This window comes from Lolium rigidum, chromosome 2 (assembly GCF_022539505.1).
Source record: "Lolium rigidum isolate FL_2022 chromosome 2, APGP_CSIRO_Lrig_0.1, whole genome shotgun sequence".
Taxonomy (NCBI): domain Eukaryota; kingdom Viridiplantae; phylum Streptophyta; class Magnoliopsida; order Poales; family Poaceae; genus Lolium; species Lolium rigidum.
In genome coordinates this window covers 260812185-260829466 of record NC_061509.1, presented here as the reverse complement: position 1 = coordinate 260829466, position 17282 = coordinate 260812185, and the positions used below count along the sequence as shown (strand labels likewise).

Here is a 17282-nt window from a genome sequence, read left to right as displayed (position 1 = left end):
GCTCTATAAACACGAAGGTGGCGTGTACCGCAACACGCGTCCGCTATGCACGGCAACACGCGTCCGCTATGCACGGCTGCAGCGTGCACCGCTACCCGAGTCTAACCCTGGGACGTTTGGTGTACTCAGTTATAACCTCGGGCCTTATACGAAATTTTATCCGTACTCAGTTTTCCCCTCGAGGACTTAGACCGGCAAGTGCAATATACTCAGTTTTACCCTCAAGTAGCTGGTCAACAGAGAGTCAACAAATGAGATTAACATAGCTAATTGAGTCATTTCATGCGCAAAAAAATCCAAAAAAATAAAAACATAGTGGCAACTACTCATGGAGTCTTCCTACGCAACTCTGCCACCTAGAAAACCTTAACAAACATATATAAATCAAGTTTTACCACAAATTGCCACTTCTCGGAATCACTAGTGTAGCTATGAAGATGCATGGTTTTCCACCCAAACCCCTTTGCAAAACATCTTTCCCAAAACATAGTTTGTCTAAATGATGCCATAATTGTCACACTCATGTATATTTGAATTGCAAATAATTTGATGTAGCCCAATATGAATTATATTGTACAAAACACACATTTTTCATTTTGTAATTCTTTTGTTTGAATCCCTTAGTCTATTTACTATTTATGTGCCCTTGGATTCTTAGTACTACTCAGTTTTGCCCTCAAGTACTGTCACAAATGCTCCGAGAAGCCCAAACTTATCCCGATTGGTTGAGCCGTTGTCACACGGATCGACTCCACGAACCGTTGATCCACCGATCTAACGGGCGGTATACCCCTATCCGTCTCTTCGTGGCAACCTCTCGTCTCTCTCTCTCTCTCTTCGTGGCCACCCATCTCTCTCTCTCTCTCTCGTCGGTGGAGAATGCAATGACGAGTTTGCCACTTAATATATAGTATTGGTATAAACATGAGGCATACATATTTGCGGATTTCGTTGATTGCATTATTTGTCGGCCCTCTAACAATTATCAACTATCTTGAGCTGTCCTTTTCTTTTAGGGAATATAGTTTGGGATATAGTATTGGCATTTTGAAACGGCCTAAAAGTGGTATAATTTTGTTATAAACATGAGGCATACATTTTTGCAGATTTCGGCGATTGCATTATTTGTCACCCCTCTAACAATTATCAACTATCTTTAGCTGTCCTTTTCTTTTAGGGAATATAGTTTGGGATATTGTATTGGTATTTTGAAGGGACCCTATTTTGAAAGGGATCCCATTTTGAAACGGCCTAAAAGTGGTATAATTTTGTTATAAACATGAGGCATACATATTTGCGGATTTCGGTGATTGCATTATTTGTCACCCCTCTAACAATTATCAACTATCTTTAGCTGTCCTTTTCTTTTAGGGAATATAGTTTGGGATATGGTATTGGTATTTTGGAAAGGCCTAAAAGTGGTATAATTTTGGTATAAACATGAGGCATACATATTTGCGGATTTCGGGGATTGCATTATTTGTCACCCCTCTAACAATTATCAACTATCTTGAGCTGTCCTTTTCTTTTAGGGAATATAGTTTGGGATATAGTATTGGTATTTTGAAACGGCCTAAAAGTGGTATAAATTTGTTATAAACATGAGGCATACATTTTTGCGAATTTCGGCGATTGCATTATTTGTCACCCCTCTAACAATTATCAACTATCTTTAGCTGTCCTTTTCTTTTAGGGAATATAGTTTGGTAATTTCGGTGAATGCACACACTAACTTTGAAAACAACTACAAGTACATCCCAACCGAATAATGGATTTGTAACTAGGTATCCCTTGTAACAACTTCTAGCGCCCGGTGAGCAATGATAAGAATCCGATCATAATTATACAACAAAAAAAACAACCAGCCATCAGATTAGCTTGCTTCTTCAACTCGATCAGCTGCCTTAACCGCTTGTTCATTTTCTTCAGTTCTCCCTTCACTTCCACCGAGTTCGCATTGGGAGCATTAGGCATAATCGGAAGGTCCCTAATCGGAACGGCTCCTCTCTCCGCCGCATTCTCTACAGACAAGTCCCCCCTCCCAAATTGCGCCCCCCAATAGCGCCAATTGATTCCTGCAACCGAAGCCTCCGAACGTACACATCGATCCACTCGAAATGCCCGCATTTCTTCAAGATCCGAAAACAACAACGTGAACCCTAAATCCCAAATTCGAGGGAATAACAAGAAAATCGAGAGAAAACGAGAGAAATTGGAGCGAGATCTAACCTTATCCCCCTCTCTATATGGCAAGCTCTCGCATGCAACGAACTCACGTCCACGGTTGCCGTTCTCGTCCGTCTTACGGATCGACCGCTTCGGAGGCTCCTGGCGTGGGCGGTCGGGGCATCTTGTCAAAGGCACGGGTCCATACTCGCGGCCATGAAGAACGGGAGGTCGAAGAGAAACTAGACATCACCCGCGTGCCGGAGAAGGGCTGCCGCCGGCGGAGAAGAAGAACAATGGGGCGCGGAGAAAGAAAGGGGAAGCAATGGCACGGGCATGGGCGCGGGGCTAGCTCGGGCTCCCATTTTGCAACGGTCACCCGGGTAAGCTGTGGGTCCGGCGCTCTCACGTGGACAAGTTGTGGGTCCCACGATGATCCGGATAAGTGGAGACGTGTCCACTCGCGGGGCACCAACAGCGGCCCCACTTGCCGGCACCAACCAACGTCAACTAAACGGGATTCCTTCCGTCCGAGCTCTTTCTGCGGGTTATAGACAAGAAGTTGGGGAAAACTGAGGAAAAACTAAGGAGCTGGGGAAAACTGAGTACAACTAAGGACCCGAGGGCACGAAAATAGAAATCCCTATTTTTATTGTTGAAAATAATATGTGTGATTTAAATCATTATTTAAATCCTCAAATTAAGGCTTATTCTTAATTGTCTTCAAAAATTCTCTTTGATATTTTATTTAGATAGAGAATTTTATGTTGATCAATTTTCATATTTTTAATTATTTTTTTAGAGTTATAAATAAGTTCCTATGAAATTTCAAAGTTTCGGTTTAATTGGCATTTGTGAAATACCAAATTTGCCCCTGGGCCCACCTGTCAGGGTGGCCCAGCGGTTAGATCGAACCGACCGACCTGGTCCGGCTCGACCAGCTCATTCCCCTCTCTTCCTCTCTCGCGCGACTAAACCCTAGCCCTCTCCCGTCGCTCTGGCGATCCGTGGTCGCCGCCGTCGTCGCCGAATTAATCCGGCCATCTCCGGCCATCTCCGGCGGTGAGATTGGTCGCATCTGACTCGCCTTTCGACGGCGCATCAGATGGTCCGCGTCGATTTGTGATTGGAGGCCCTCCCTGTTCGCCCCCAACCCTACTGCGACTAGGGTTGCGCGGGTTTGCGGCGATTCGCCGCTCGCCGGCGTCCCTGGCGGTGCGGTGCCCTCCGTGGTCCCGCCTCGGTGGTGCTGGGTGTTGTGGCGCTGGTCCGGGCTTGGCTTGGCCTGGCCTGGCGCTGCCGTGCGCCCGGCGTGTGCCGCCGTGGTCGCCATGGCCGTGTCCTTTGTCTGCTCACCTGTAAGTGCTCTTCTCTCTCTCTCTTTCTTCTGTTCCTCCTCCTTCTTCTAGCTAGAAATGCGGCTGTGCCTTCCTATGGAGAGGCCATGCCTTGCTGCTACTACTGCGCTACTAGCTGTTGCTGCTGTGTTTGCTGTTGCTGTGCGTATGCTGCTGTGCCTTCTGCTGCTGCCATGTATTGCTAGCTGCTGCTACTCTTCTAACTTTGCTCTATGCACTACTGTTATATGCTATTCTTCTACTGTGGCCCTCCTGTGATTGCTCATGAGCATCCAGTGATGCTCATGGCCTACTGGCTTGCTCCTGTGATAACTACTGCCACTAGGATATCCTGTGTGTGCATAATCTTGGCCCTGGCTTGATTATTATGCATGATCCTTGTAGTATGCAAGTGCCAGTGTCTCTGTTCTTGATGCTATCTTCACCAATTACTCAAGTGTATTCATTTATGGTGTTCTGGCTTGGTTGCAGTGTGCAGTTCTTGTAAATTTACAAGAGCCAGTGCCCCAGGGTGCTCTTCTGTGTGCTATAATTTATAGACATGCTCCCTTGAGCATGCCTGTTACAAGAGATCACCATCCTTGGTTGATTTGCTTCTGTATATGACTAATTTAATTATCCGTGATATATTTGTTCATGTCCTGTGGCTGATCTTATTGTCTCGGTTCATGTGTTGATGTTATGCTTGGCCGTGGTGACTCGTAGCAAGAGCAAGTGATGCTCCGATGATCAATTGATCATTACTTGCTTGTGAGCAAGTGTGTGCTTCTCTCCGTGATTCACTCGGTGCTCAATCGGTGCTATGTGTGCATCCAACAGGCTTGGCCTCGTGTGTGTCGGTGCTTGCCCAAGCATCGGTGGATGCTTGCAATGATCCATTGGATCATCCGCAAGGCTCGTACATTAGTAGCTTGTCTCGTTTCATTTATCTCGTTTATTTTGCCTTGCTAAATGGATGAATGATGTGAACCGTGATTCAGTTGATGATCATTTCAATGAATTTGTTAGGGCTAGCTGGATGCCAACCATCGGTTGGGTACCCTAGCCCACTACTGAACCTTCTCGGTGATGATGTGGTGGTTCTAAGTGTTGGCCGTGGGTTGAGGTAGCCCCGGCAAGACTCGTGATGTCGTCAAGGGTAGCTCTCCCTTTCTATGGCTTGCTCGTGTATGGACAATTGCTTTCTCGGCTGATCATGTTTGACTGCCGTAAGCCTTTTGATGTTGACAATACTAGTAGAAACTTGTATTTCTACCATTCCGATGGTGTAGCTAGACTCGTTAGGTGCTTGGTGACTTTGAATGGCTAATTAGGATCAAATCCATGATGGATTTCTCTCGGTTGTGTCATCGTGTTGACACAACCAGTGTTCCCTTGGTTGTTTTCCTTCTAGCCTTTGCTTTATTTACTGGCACCAAATGGTTTTGCAACCAAGTGATGATACATCCAGGGTTTCCAACCCTTATTTGATTCGGTGATGCAAGTGTATGCTTATTTATGAGCAAAACAGAGTTTTGCTCAGGTTGATCTTGTTTATACCTCACTCCAGCTCCTAGATGGTTTGTTGGTGTAGAGGATTGCTTCTGTGTTGTTCTTGTGGTTGATTTACTTGCCCCGCTCCTCCCGGGGAGCTTGATTCAAGCATCGTGGTGAGTTAGCAGATTGAACAGCAGTGGCTGTTCTTGTGTTCTTGTGTTCTTGTGTTCTTGGTGACTTACCAGTGAAGCCTGTCGATGGATATGGCTTAGGGTTTGCTTCTGAAAAGCTTATATTTGGTGCTCCCTTGCCCTCCCTGGTCGACAGCTAGGGTCTGGCACACTTGGTGACTCACTGATGATGTGTGTGTGTGTTGTGCTACATGCACACTCAGTGGCTTGGTGTTGAGCATGCACACACGCAGTGTGAGCTGCCTGTGTGTGTGTGTGTGCACCTGATACTCTGAACTTGGCTTGGAGAGGATCAGCTCGGCAGCTTGATCATATCCCCTTCATTTCCTTTATTTGCTAACCTGCCAAGTGGCTTTGCCACTTGGCTTAATTCTTGTCTTGCTTTGTTCTGACGGTGGAATCAACAATTGATCAAAATGGATATGGAGATCATCAAATTCAAGATCAAGTGAAGATGATCTTGTAGTATTTAGGATAAGATCCATCCTTGTACTTTTCTTTTTATTTTCTTTTATTCTTCAATTTCTCCAATTCTTGTAAGGTGTTGTAAAATTCATTTATTTCCATTATGAATAATGTAAAGACAATGTATCTTGTGTGTTAATCAATAAAGCTCAAAGTTTTCTCTAATGAGCTTTACTATAGTTTAATTGTTCATATTGTTTATTATTTATAATTTACTTGATGAATTTCCTCACAATTGAATTTATGAGATATTCATTTGATGTTTGAATTTGAAATTCAAATTCAACTTAAGTTTGAATTCAATCATGCAACTTAAGTTATGATGCAAACTCTCCCCTCTCTTCTCAAAATCCTAGTTTAGTTAGATAAGAGCAAGTTTGTCGCACTCTCGAAACCCTAACCCTGTAAGGTGTCGAGAGAGAAACTTGTCCCCCTTCGATGCAGTTTTTGTTTAAAAGCGCGAAATTTCCCCGTAAATTACAATGCAAGGCACATCCCTTTCTAAAATCTACCCCTCGATCGTCTCTAAACCTGGGACATTACATAGACCTTTTTATTTTCTTTTCGATGGCCCAGCATGTACGGCTTAATCAATTGCTGCAAGGGCATTACATCCTGCAGGACATAAAGTGGCCATGAACATGTCATGGTGGTTGTATTTCTGTTCATCTTATATATGATGTATGATGCAACTTCGGAATTCCAGAAAACAAATTGTTTTGGTAGGGGTAATCCAAAAATGAATGTGTACATGACATAAATTAATTGTTTCATTAGAATTTACAAATTAACTAAGCATTCTTGTACTTTGCAAACAAGATATAAGCACAGGTGGCGCGCCACAGTAAGCTATTTCTGACTGCTGGCTGCTTTCCGTTTCATCTACAGTGAGTTACTGCTTATTCCTTTCCTATGAACCATGACATTGCAAAGTTTGGCCTTTTTGGATTGGTGCTGTTGTTAGTGTGAAAAAAAATATTATATGGACCATCAAGGTTGACGCTGTGAAAACTAGCATTTGTAATATGGTGTCCTAATGAGAATTAATTTCAGTTATGTATGTGATTTCTCCTGAAGTGTGGAAATTGTCTCACAGAACGAACTGCAGTGCAAGTACAAAAGGAAAACATACTGGTGACAACTACTCTCGGTTCCATCTACAATGAGTTATTGCTATGGCACTACAATTCCATTAAGGTATTAGGTAGGACTCAGTAGGACATCATCACCAGCATCCGTCCTCAAAAGGGCATAAGTTCACTGAAGCACAAGGAATGAAAAGGGGCAACACTGAAGCACAACATTAATGACCTTATCTCTAAAAAAAAACATGAATTACCTTAAGAAAAGAAGCTCAAACGAATCGGTGTATTTACATTTGGCGAGGTATGCCCATGTTCGGTTGTACATCTGATATATACAAGGAGGAGATAGCAATCAGGGGTTGGATACAAATGAATGATATAAGTAAGCAAGCATGAAGCTGCACTCAACAGGTACATCAGATACTAGGAATCAGCCCCCACGTGCTCATCACTAGACACTATGTGGTTAGATCTGGCACATGATCTAACTGTTGAAAGCAGCCTATGAGCCTACGGGTGAAGACCCTGTGAAGGACTTCGGCAGTCACATGGCAGAACAGGCGTATCACAGAGTTTGACAACAACACTTCCCGTGATGGGGAGGTACAGGGAAGTCATAACACACAATGTGTACAAGATCACGAGCACATGACATGGGACTATTCACAGGAACTTGGATACAACACGGCAGGATGTCCAAAAGGCTGCAGTTGCCGCTTTTAGAATAGCCGGATTCTGGTAGATACTGCAAGAGCAAGATACAGGAGTGAAATCAGAGAGATAGCCACACAGCTGCGGGAATAGCAAACACCCATATGCTCACAAAAAAAAGTTAAGAGTTGTGTGATCATGTCAATAATGCCATCTAGTGCTTCTAGCGAAATATTGTGCAGGGATTGATCCCGGATTGTTCAACGCTGTTCATGAGAATAGTAATTCGATTTTCTTAAACAATAGGGCCTGGGGATTTCTTGGTTCATCATACTATTTCTCTTGGTTTGCATACAACTACATTGATTTTAGTAAAGCAAGCTTTAGATGCATTCGGTTCCAAATTAATGCCAGAGAATAAAGATTTTGGGTGTAGTTTTCCTTGTGATGGCCCAGGGTGCGGCAGTACTTGTGACATTTCTGCTTGGGACGCATTTTATTTGGCAGTTTTCTGTATAGATGCGAGTGGGTCACAGTTAGGGTACCCTTTACCCTAGTTAGTTCAATAAAATGCACTAACTTTTTCAGTGAAATCATCATTTTAGTTCTTTTTTTACAAAAAGGATAACGGGTACCCTGACATCATCATTTTAGTTCTTTCTTTTACAAAAGAGGGTAAAAAGTACCCTAACACTGACCCACTTGGATCTCTAGTTTTCTGGATGTTAAATAACACTGGATGGCGTTGGGAATATGTCACATTATGGCAGGGCAACGTTTAACAATCTACTGAATCCTCCACTTATTTTGATGGGATGGTTAAGGTATCGTAGATAATGTTACAGAAGTTGGCATACTGAACGTATTCGATCAATATGGAACTTCAAGTGATGGAACTCATCAGATCCTAACTTTCTTTACTAATCTAGTGTATGCTTTGTTCACGCAGTGATCATGTCCAGTTGCCCTGAGGTAAGTATTTGTTTATTTTTGTTGCTTACAGACCATTTAGTTTGATAAAATCATGTCCTAAGTCTTCATTTTTCAGTGAGAAGTAAAGTTTCCTCTTAGGTCTTAAAAAAGATTATTCAGGTAGAGGTCAAAGGAGCCTCTTGAAGACATGAGGCTTACCCTAACAAATCCACCATGGGAGAATTATAATAGAAACTGTGATTGCAAGGATAGCTTACCCAATAGCTGTCGCACTCCATGACGCTACATTATAAATAACTTGTGTTCCAGCCCATGCCTTCTGAAGTTTCCCTTTTCTCTTTTTAGTTGAAAATGTCTTGCTAAGGGCTGAGAAATGACGGGTGGGGTATCTAACATAAGGAAACATCCAACTAACAAAATTCATCTGAATTAAGGGGGAAAAGTTACCATCTTGAAGTTGATTGGGCGTCAATTCCTGCATAACACGAAATCTCCAGCATTAGAAGTGCAAAGATTCCAAATCAATGAGTGACATGAAATCCTCATGTTCCATGATGACAATCTAACAATCAAGGTTCGACAAGGAATATTGACGGTCCTTCCGATGTTGATTTAGATAGTGCAATGGACAAATAGCGTGAAGCCTACCACATGAAGAGTATACACCATACTGAACTAGTGGTTTTTAACTTTTTATCCATGCATCTAACTTCTACAAATATATTTAATTACCCAGAAGTGTGCAACGGATAAATAGTGTGAAGAGTAGACACCATACTGAGGTATTGGTGATCCATGACTGCAACTCATGTTTCTAACTTTCTGTATGTATGTATTTAACTATCCAGAACCTCAATAATCACTGTAAAATAAGCATGACTTTTAGTCAGAATCCACGACTTGATGAACATTTGAATGGTGAGGTTGATATTCAGGACTGACTGTGTTAGAAAATCCAAGTACACAGAATAATTCAAGGGAGTTCACAAATTAAAGGTGAACTGAACTTGCACACCTTAGTTTCCTTGAGTGAGAGCAAGTATGCAGCCATGAAGCACGCAATCCCATCAACTATATCCTCCTGCTTAACGAGCACATATCCATCCTCTGAATCATCACTGACGTTCATATTCTTGTCATCCCATATATCTGCCGCGCTTACGATATCCCATGATATGGTTTCATCAACTGTTACACGAGTAATTGTAGAACTGTTCAGTTGTCAGGTTTAATTGAGATGAGCGAATAAAGGGGCGTTTGCAGCATTACGTGGCAAGGAGATAAATTATGTTCAAATTCTGGGTACAGCAAAACATAGTAACAGTTCGTTTGGGGAGGTACGCACCTGCTCCATTTTGGTATACCGACTTCTGAATGCTATCGAGCTTTTGAAGAAATTCAGGCGATTCGACCCTCGATTTGAGAAGATTACACAGCTGCAGGGCACGGGGTGTAGTACAAAAATTAGGACAGTGCTAAAATAAAACAAAAGGAAGCACCATGAAAAAAAAAACTCTTCTTTTCTCCTTTCCCTGTCTCCCTAGTCCTAGCTTTCATCTCAGTACATCTTCCAAGTAGTAAGTGATACCCAGAAGAAGTAGCAGAGGATGATAGTTTACTCCATTCAAACCAGGGAATATCCCGTGCAAATTTAACTGAATTCGAGGAAGCTGGGTACCAGAGCTCTGTTTAATTACAGTCGTGCTGTCGTTCTACATAGTGGAGCTGCTACTTGAGAGAAGCCATGAAAAGTCAATGGATATGCTTGGCAAATGGAATTAAGATGAGGTGAATTCCGACCCAGTTCAGTGAAACGAGACTATCACGATTCATGGGAGTTTTCAGGAACTGGCTAAGTCGCTACAGTTTGAGGTACCCCATAATTTTCCCAGATCACGCATTAATTGACCAAAGCAGCATCGCAATCAGAATTCGAAGTCTGTATCTACTATGGACGTACATGGCGGCGCGCTGCGAGATCCCTCCTCCCTTCTCTTTTGTCACACGACCTTAGAACTAGAGCGTCATGCGTGCACAAAGGTCGGATTAGGCAGACCCTTGCACTTAGTTGCAATGAAGCAGTATTGAACTATTAGCAGCCATGGGTCAAGGGTGCGAGTATGGGCTCTCCCAAGAGCCACAAGAACAATAGTGACAATCAGACGATACTCGCACCTGATTGTACTAGTATGGAGACACCTGCTCTAAGCTTCTCCTGGCTGCGACGAATGGAGACACCTGCTTAGACCCTGAGACTACTGCAAGATGTATTCAGACGATTCAATCTTAAGCCCCGAGAACAAAAAAGACCATGAGTCATCTCATAGGTGCACTAAGCATTGCACAAAATGCAATGGATTTTTGTCATGGAAGAGCATCAGCCGGCACGTGTGATGTGTTCCAACTTGCATGGCACGACTGAACTCCTGATGCCTCTCATTCCAATGGTATCATTGATGTGATATTTTCTTTTGTGGGTATTTTGTTGGCCTGATCTTCATGGCTTCTTGGCGTGTTATCTATATTTGTATTGCTGAAGGCCCTACACCAACCCCTCTCTATGATTGCACCCTGCAACGTGTGAGCTCATTTGTGTCCTATTGATTCGCAAATATATGATGTGTGAATGTGGCATTAAGTATATATTTTTGCAATTGGTGCGTCCATCTTTGTTAGGTTTAGGTTAGTTGGAGAACTCATGTATGGTAACATGACTACTATTTAACAACATAGCTAGCTAGCCTAGACTCAATGCTCAATTTTTAAATTTTTTGCTAGAAAATAATGCATAGCTAGACATATGGTGAAAAGACAATCTATGTGGTATGCCATACTAGCTTTCTTCAAGTAAATATGTCATTGTAGTGAATATGTATATAGCTACTAAAACGCTTTATATAGGACTTCACCAAACGTGATACCACAAAAAAATTCCTTAGGTTAAAGTGATAAATCACTAGCTTAAGGATTTTGAAGTGCTGCCCATTGTTTTGAACCCTGAATCACAGACCAAGATGAGAAGCAATGAATTGTCATATGATGGGTAGCCTGAGTTGATTCCAAAATGAGCAGGGATTTGAGAATTTCAGTCGAATTCCATACTGAAACTCATGTGCGAATTTGCACCGGTGGATGAAAAAATAACTTTATGTATGATTTGAGATGATAATGGATAGTGAGTCGGAAAGAAACAATGCCGTGCTAAAATATCAAATGCTGGTTAGATCTCTGACAGGGCTACAGCTTAGATGAACTAGAAGTCTGCAATAGAAGATGTGAAAGGCGGTAAACAAGACAAGTCTATAAGTAAAGGTAAAACTGCTTGCCACTCAGATGTCTGGAAGCTCATGCTAATGTCGGCAGATACATGATACTGTTAAGTTGCATATCAGATGACTGCTGATTTGTATTGAGTACTACTTGGTGTTCCATGCTTCATCGCTTCCTAATTATCTTGATATTGAGACACCTTATGCCTTGCGCGCTGTTAAATCTTAACTGGAAATTTAGCGTTTAACATACCCCTCCTAGCCTTGTATCTTTTCTTACTAGTTTGTGCATAGGCAGAGCTCCTGTGTGCGTTTACCCAAAAAAAAACTTTAAACATTAGTTGCAGGAGATTGCTAGACTTGATATTTTGACACAACTCATGGCAATTTTTCTGTAGAACTCACTCAGCATTTTCAGCGTCTCATGAATGTCAGGCATTAGGTTTGTCTATCTATCAATCTTGCACGGTTCAGCAACAATCTTTTCTTACTAGTTTGTTCTTTCAGCTGATGCGGCCATGTTAAGGATGATGTGTGGATTGGTTGGAGTAATGAACTGAAAGGTAGACCTTTTTATTTTCTTTTCGATGGCCCAACATGTACTGCTTAATCAATTGCTGCAAGGGCATTACATCCTGCAGGACATAAAGTGGCCATGAACATGTCATGGTGGTTGTATTTCTGTTCATCTTATATATGATGTATGATGCAACTTCGGAATTCCAGAAAACAAATTGTTTTGGTAGGGGTAATCCAAAAATGAATGTGTACATGACATAAATTAATTGTTTCATTAGAATTTACAAATTAACTAAGCATTCTTGTACTTTGCAGACAAGATATAAGCACAGGTGGCGCGCCACAGTAAGCTATTTCTGACTGCTGGCTGCTCTCCGTTTCATCTACAGTGAGTTACTGCTTATTCCTTTCCTATGAACCATGACATTGCAAAGTTTGGCCTTTTTGGATTGGTGCAGTTGTTAGTGTGAAAAAAAAATATTATATGGACCATCAAGGTTGACGCTGTGAAAACTAGCATTTGTAATATGGTGTCCTAATGAGAATTAATTTCAGTTATGTATGTGATTTCTCCTGAAGTGTGGAAATTGTCTCACAGAACGAACTGCAGTGCAAGTACAAAAGGAAAACATACTGGTGACAGCTACTCTCGGTTCCATCTACAATGAGTTATTGCTATGGCACTACAATTCCATTAAGGTATTAGGTAGGACTCAGTAGGACATCATCACCAGCATCCGTCCTCAAAAGGGCATAAGTTCACTGAAGCACAAGGAATGAAAAGGGGCAACACTGAAGCACAACATTAATGACCTTTTCTCTAAAAACAAACATGAATTACCTTAAGAAAAGAAGCTCAAACGAATCGGTGTATTTACATTTGGCGAGGTATGCCCATGTTCGGTTGTACATCTGATATATACAAGGAGGAGATAGCAATCAGGGGTTGGATACAAATGAATGATATAAGTAAGCAAGCATGAAGCTCCACTCAACAGGTACATCAGATACTAGGAATCAGCCCCCACGTGCTCATCACTAGACACTATGTGGTTAGATCTGGCACATGATCTAACTGTTGAAAGCAGCCTATGAGCCTACGGGTGAAGACCTTGCGAAGGACTTCGGCAGTCACATGGCAGAACAGGCGTATCACAGAGTTTGACAACAACACTTCCCGTGATGGGGAGGTACAGGGAAGTCATAACACACAATGTGTACAAGATCACGAGCACATGACATGGGACTATTCACAGGAACTTGGATACAACACGGCAGGATGTCCAAAAGGCTGCAGTTGCCGCTTTTAGAATAGCCGGATTCTGGTAGATACTGCAAGAGCAAGATACAGGAGTGAAATCAGAGAGATAGCCACACAGCTGCGGGAATAGCAAACACCCATATGCTCACAAAAAAAAGTTAGAGTTGTGTGATCATGTCAATAATGCCGTCTAGTGCTTCCAGCGAAATATTGTGCAGGGATTGATCCCGGATTGTTCAACGCTGTTCATAAGAATAGTAATTCAATTTTCTTAAACAATTGGGCCTGGGGATTTCTTGGTTCATCATACTAGATTTCTCTTGGTTTGCATACAACTACATTTATTTTAGTAAAGCAGGCTTTAGACGCATTCGGTTCAAAATTAATGCCAGATAAAAAAGATTTTGGGTGTGGTTTTCCTTGTGATGGCCCAATAGCAACTGTGATTGTAAGGATAGCTTACCCAATAGCTGTCGCACTCCATGACGCTACATTATAAATAACTTGTGTTCCAGCCCATGCCTTCTGAAGTTTCCCTTTTCTCTTTTTAGTTGAAAATGTCTTGCTAAGGGCTGAGAAGTGAAGGGTGGGGAATCTAACATAAGGAAACTTTCAACTAACAAAATTCATCTGAATTAAGGGGAAAAAAGTTACCATCTTGAAGTTGATTAGGCGTCAATTCCTGCATAACACCAAATCTTCAGTATTAGAAGTGCAAAGATTCCAAATCAATGAGTGACATGAAATCCCCTTACATGATGACAATCTAACAATCAAGGTTCGACAAGGAATATGGACAGGCCTTCCCATGTTGATCTAGATAGTGTAATGGACAAATAGCGTGAAGCCTACCACATGAAGAGTAGACACCATACTGAACTAATGGTTTTTATCCATGCATCTAACTTCTACAAATATATTTAATTACCCAGAAGCGTGCAACGGGTATGAGTAAATGACTAAATGGTGATCCATGACCCTAAGTCATGTTTCTAACTTTTATGTACCTATTTAACTATCCAGAACCTCAACAATCACTGTAAAATAAGCATGATTTTTAGACAGAATCCAAGACTTGATGGACATTTGACTGCTGAGGTTGATATTCAGGACTGACTGTTAGAAAATCCAAGTACACAGACCAATTCAAGGGAGTTCACAAATTAAAGGTCAAGTGAACTTTGCACACCTTAGTTTCTTTCAGTGAGAGCAAGTATGCAGCCATGAAGCACGCAATCCCATCAACTATATCCTCTTGCTTAACGAGGACATATCCATCCTCCGAATCATCGCTGACGTTCATACTCTTATCATCCCATATATCCGCCGCGCTTACGATATCCCATGATATGGTCTCATCTACTACTACACGAGTAATCGCAGAACTGTTCAGTTGTCAGGTTTAATTGCAATGAGCGAGTAAATGGGAATTTGCAGCATTGTGTGGCAAGGTGAGTTTATGCATTGACCGTAAGATAAATTTCTGGATCCAGCAAAAGGTAGTAGCAGTTCGTTTGGGTAAACACGCACCTGCGCCATTTTGGTATACCGACTTCTGAATGTTATCGAGCTTTTGAAGGAACTCAGGCGATTCGACCCTCGACTTGAGAAGATTGCACAGCTGCAGTGGATGGGGCGTAGTGCAAAAATTAGTACAGATATAAAACAAAAGGAAGCACAATGAAAAAAAAAACTCTTCTTTTCTCCTTCCCCTCTCTCCTCCCTATCTTCCTGGTAGTAAGCGATACCCAGAAGTGCCACAGAATAGTTTAGTCCATCCAAACTAGGGGATACTCCGTGCAAATTCAACATAATTTGGGGATGTTGGCAACCAGAGCTCAGTTTAATTACAGTCATGCTGTCGTTCTGTAGTTGGGGGCTGCTACTTGAAAGAAGTTGTGGAAAGTCAATGAATATGCTTGGCAAAAAAAAAAAAAATGAATATGCTTGGCAAATGGAACGATGATCATTAGGTGAATTCCGACCCAGTTCAACCAAACGAGACTACTTATCACAATTCGTTGCAATTCCAGAAATAGCCTAAACCGCTACAGTTTGAGTGAGCCCCTCCCGCGAGTTGTCCGAAATCGCGCATTAATCGACCCAGCAGCGTCGCAATCAGAGAATTCTAAGTCTGTTTAATCTAGTAGTATGGATGGAGGACAAGGCACAAATAAACCGAGCGGCGCGCGCGCGGCGAGATCTCTCGGCCCTCACCTCGTCCGTCTCGTAGTCGGCGTCGGAGGGCGGCGTGGTGGGCGTGCCCTCCGCGTCGTCCGGATCGGCCGCCCCCGGCAAGGCGTCGTCGCCGGGTGGGAGATCGTCGTCGGGCTCGCGCATGAGCTCGAGCGCGCGCTGGCACTGCTCCAGCACGGTCTCGAGCGTCCTCCGCCGCAGCCTCAGCTCCGCGGCCTCCGGCTCCGCCCTCCGCCTCTCCGTCGCCGGCCCGGCGGGCGAGGAGGAGGAGGCGGAGGCCGCGGGCTCCATCGGAAAACCCTAGGCGCTCGGCTCGGCCTCGCTTCGCGGATTGGTCTACCCGCGACGGAGGGAGAAGGCGGAGGTGGGGGAGAGGGAGACGTGCGCTACGGGAGCCGGCCGGAGGAGGAGTGCTGCTGCGTTCGTTTCTTTTTCCCGGCGGCTTCGGGATAAGACAGAGAAGCGGGGCCCGGCACGGCCGGTTGGTGGTGTGGCTGCGAAGCCATCCCAGCCGACGGGACCTACTGACGGGTAGGGCATGGTACCAGTGGGTCCCTTTCGTCAGTGGAGTGGATGGGTAGACGTTTAAGTGCAACAGGGGAAGGTAAACTTCTGCGAGCGAGAGGAGGCTGTCACGTGAAGTTGACGTTGTAGTAATTTATACTGCATTTAGTTACTTACTGCAGGGCTCAATCATTTGGGCGTGTCAAACGTTCTTAGTGCTTCTTTTCTTTACGCGCTTTCACGTGTGGTGCCTCTCTATGTGCATTGCTTCTTCCATCACGATGATGTGAGAGCTGCCACTCTTCGCAACTTGACGCTACACAGAACAATTTTTTCCTTTCTTTACAGGCACAGAACAAGACTATGCGTATGCTAGCAGCATGTTTCACAACAGGACAGGGGCAATTGATTAACACAAGCATCTAGTGCAGATGCGCCACCATGTCCACTGCACGTCGCAGTGCCTTGCAAGGCTTGCTACAGCAACCCGTGCAGGATTAGCTTGGCAATAAACAATGATGTAAACAACAATCCTACACTTACGGGAAAATTACTACGGGATTGAACTTCCGTAACCCACACGGCATCCCGTAGGAGTGAGTCCGTAAAAATATTTCCTAGGCGTAGCATTAATCAAGACAAACTAATACTACTCCCTCAGTTTCAAAAAAAAAAAATGCTGCTCCGTATATATAAAAGTTGAGCAGCTTATTTTGAGACAGAGGAAGTAATGTACACAACCGAGACAAGTGTTGCAAAAGAATTGTTGTGATCATCACACTAACCCACTTGCATATAAGAAATATAGCTTCACTCAAGAACACATCTATTGAGAGCATATACGATTAACAGTTCTGCCGCACGCCCGCACTACGCTACAGCAAGTGGCCAAGTGCCACAGGCGACTTTCCCTTCATGCAGCTAAACGGCATAGCTAAACAGCACCACTGATATTAAGCCCACAGGTGAGTGTGAGTCTCCCAAGAATCCAAGATGCAGTATCTTCAGCCCAGGTGGGTTCTTCAGCCAATACATAGCCCGCAATCCCGCATACTGTAACACAGGGCCCAAGTCTCCGAAGACGGAGAAATGAGGTACAAGTTGTCATAATACCATGAAGCACTAGTGCCATAAAATGTTTAGCAGCTAAAGTGAAATGATAGATATATTCTAAACAATGCAACAGAAAGACTGCATACAATGATCTT

At 43.2% G+C, this 17282-nt stretch overlaps 1 protein-coding gene across 4 annotated transcripts; it reads right to left on the bottom strand.

Moving 5' to 3' along the window:
- Window positions 1-7005: 7005 nt before the first annotated feature.
- On the bottom strand, window positions 7006-15876 carry LOC124693342. 4 transcript variants are annotated; one of them, XM_047226816.1, is made up of 6 exons: window positions 15592-15876; window positions 14905-14995; window positions 14564-14739; window positions 8773-8800; window positions 8583-8691; window positions 7006-7486 (listed from the first exon to the last, which is right to left on the bottom strand). In XM_047226816.1, the coding sequence occupies exons 1-6, from the start codon at window positions 15859-15861 to the stop codon at window positions 7405-7407; spliced, it is 756 nt and encodes a 251-aa protein (XP_047082772.1). In that variant the 5' UTR covers window positions 15862-15876; the 3' UTR covers window positions 7006-7404. The 4 variants fall into 4 exon arrangements, with proteins under 4 accessions (XP_047082772.1, XP_047082775.1, XP_047082773.1 ...); XM_047226819.1 differs by lacking the exon at window positions 14564-14739 and adding an exon at window positions 9341-9513; XM_047226817.1 differs by lacking the exons at window positions 7006-7486; window positions 8583-8691; window positions 8773-8800 and adding exons at window positions 12965-13445; window positions 13838-13946; window positions 14029-14056.
- Between the last annotated feature and the right edge of the window lie 1406 nt (window positions 15877-17282).

Coding starts and splice junctions, on each gene's coding strand:
- LOC124693342 (XM_047226816.1), bottom strand. CDS start 15,861: ATGGAGCCCGCGGCCTCCGCCTCCTCCTCCTCGCCCGCCGGGCCGGCG. Junction 14,740..14,904: donor GGTATACCAAAATGGCGCAG/GTGCGTGTTTAC, acceptor TTACTCGTGTAG/TAGTAGATGAGACCATATCA. Junction 8,801..14,563: donor TCTCACTGAAAGAAACTAAG/GTGTGCAAAGTT, acceptor CGTGTTATGCAG/GAATTGACGCCCAATCAACT.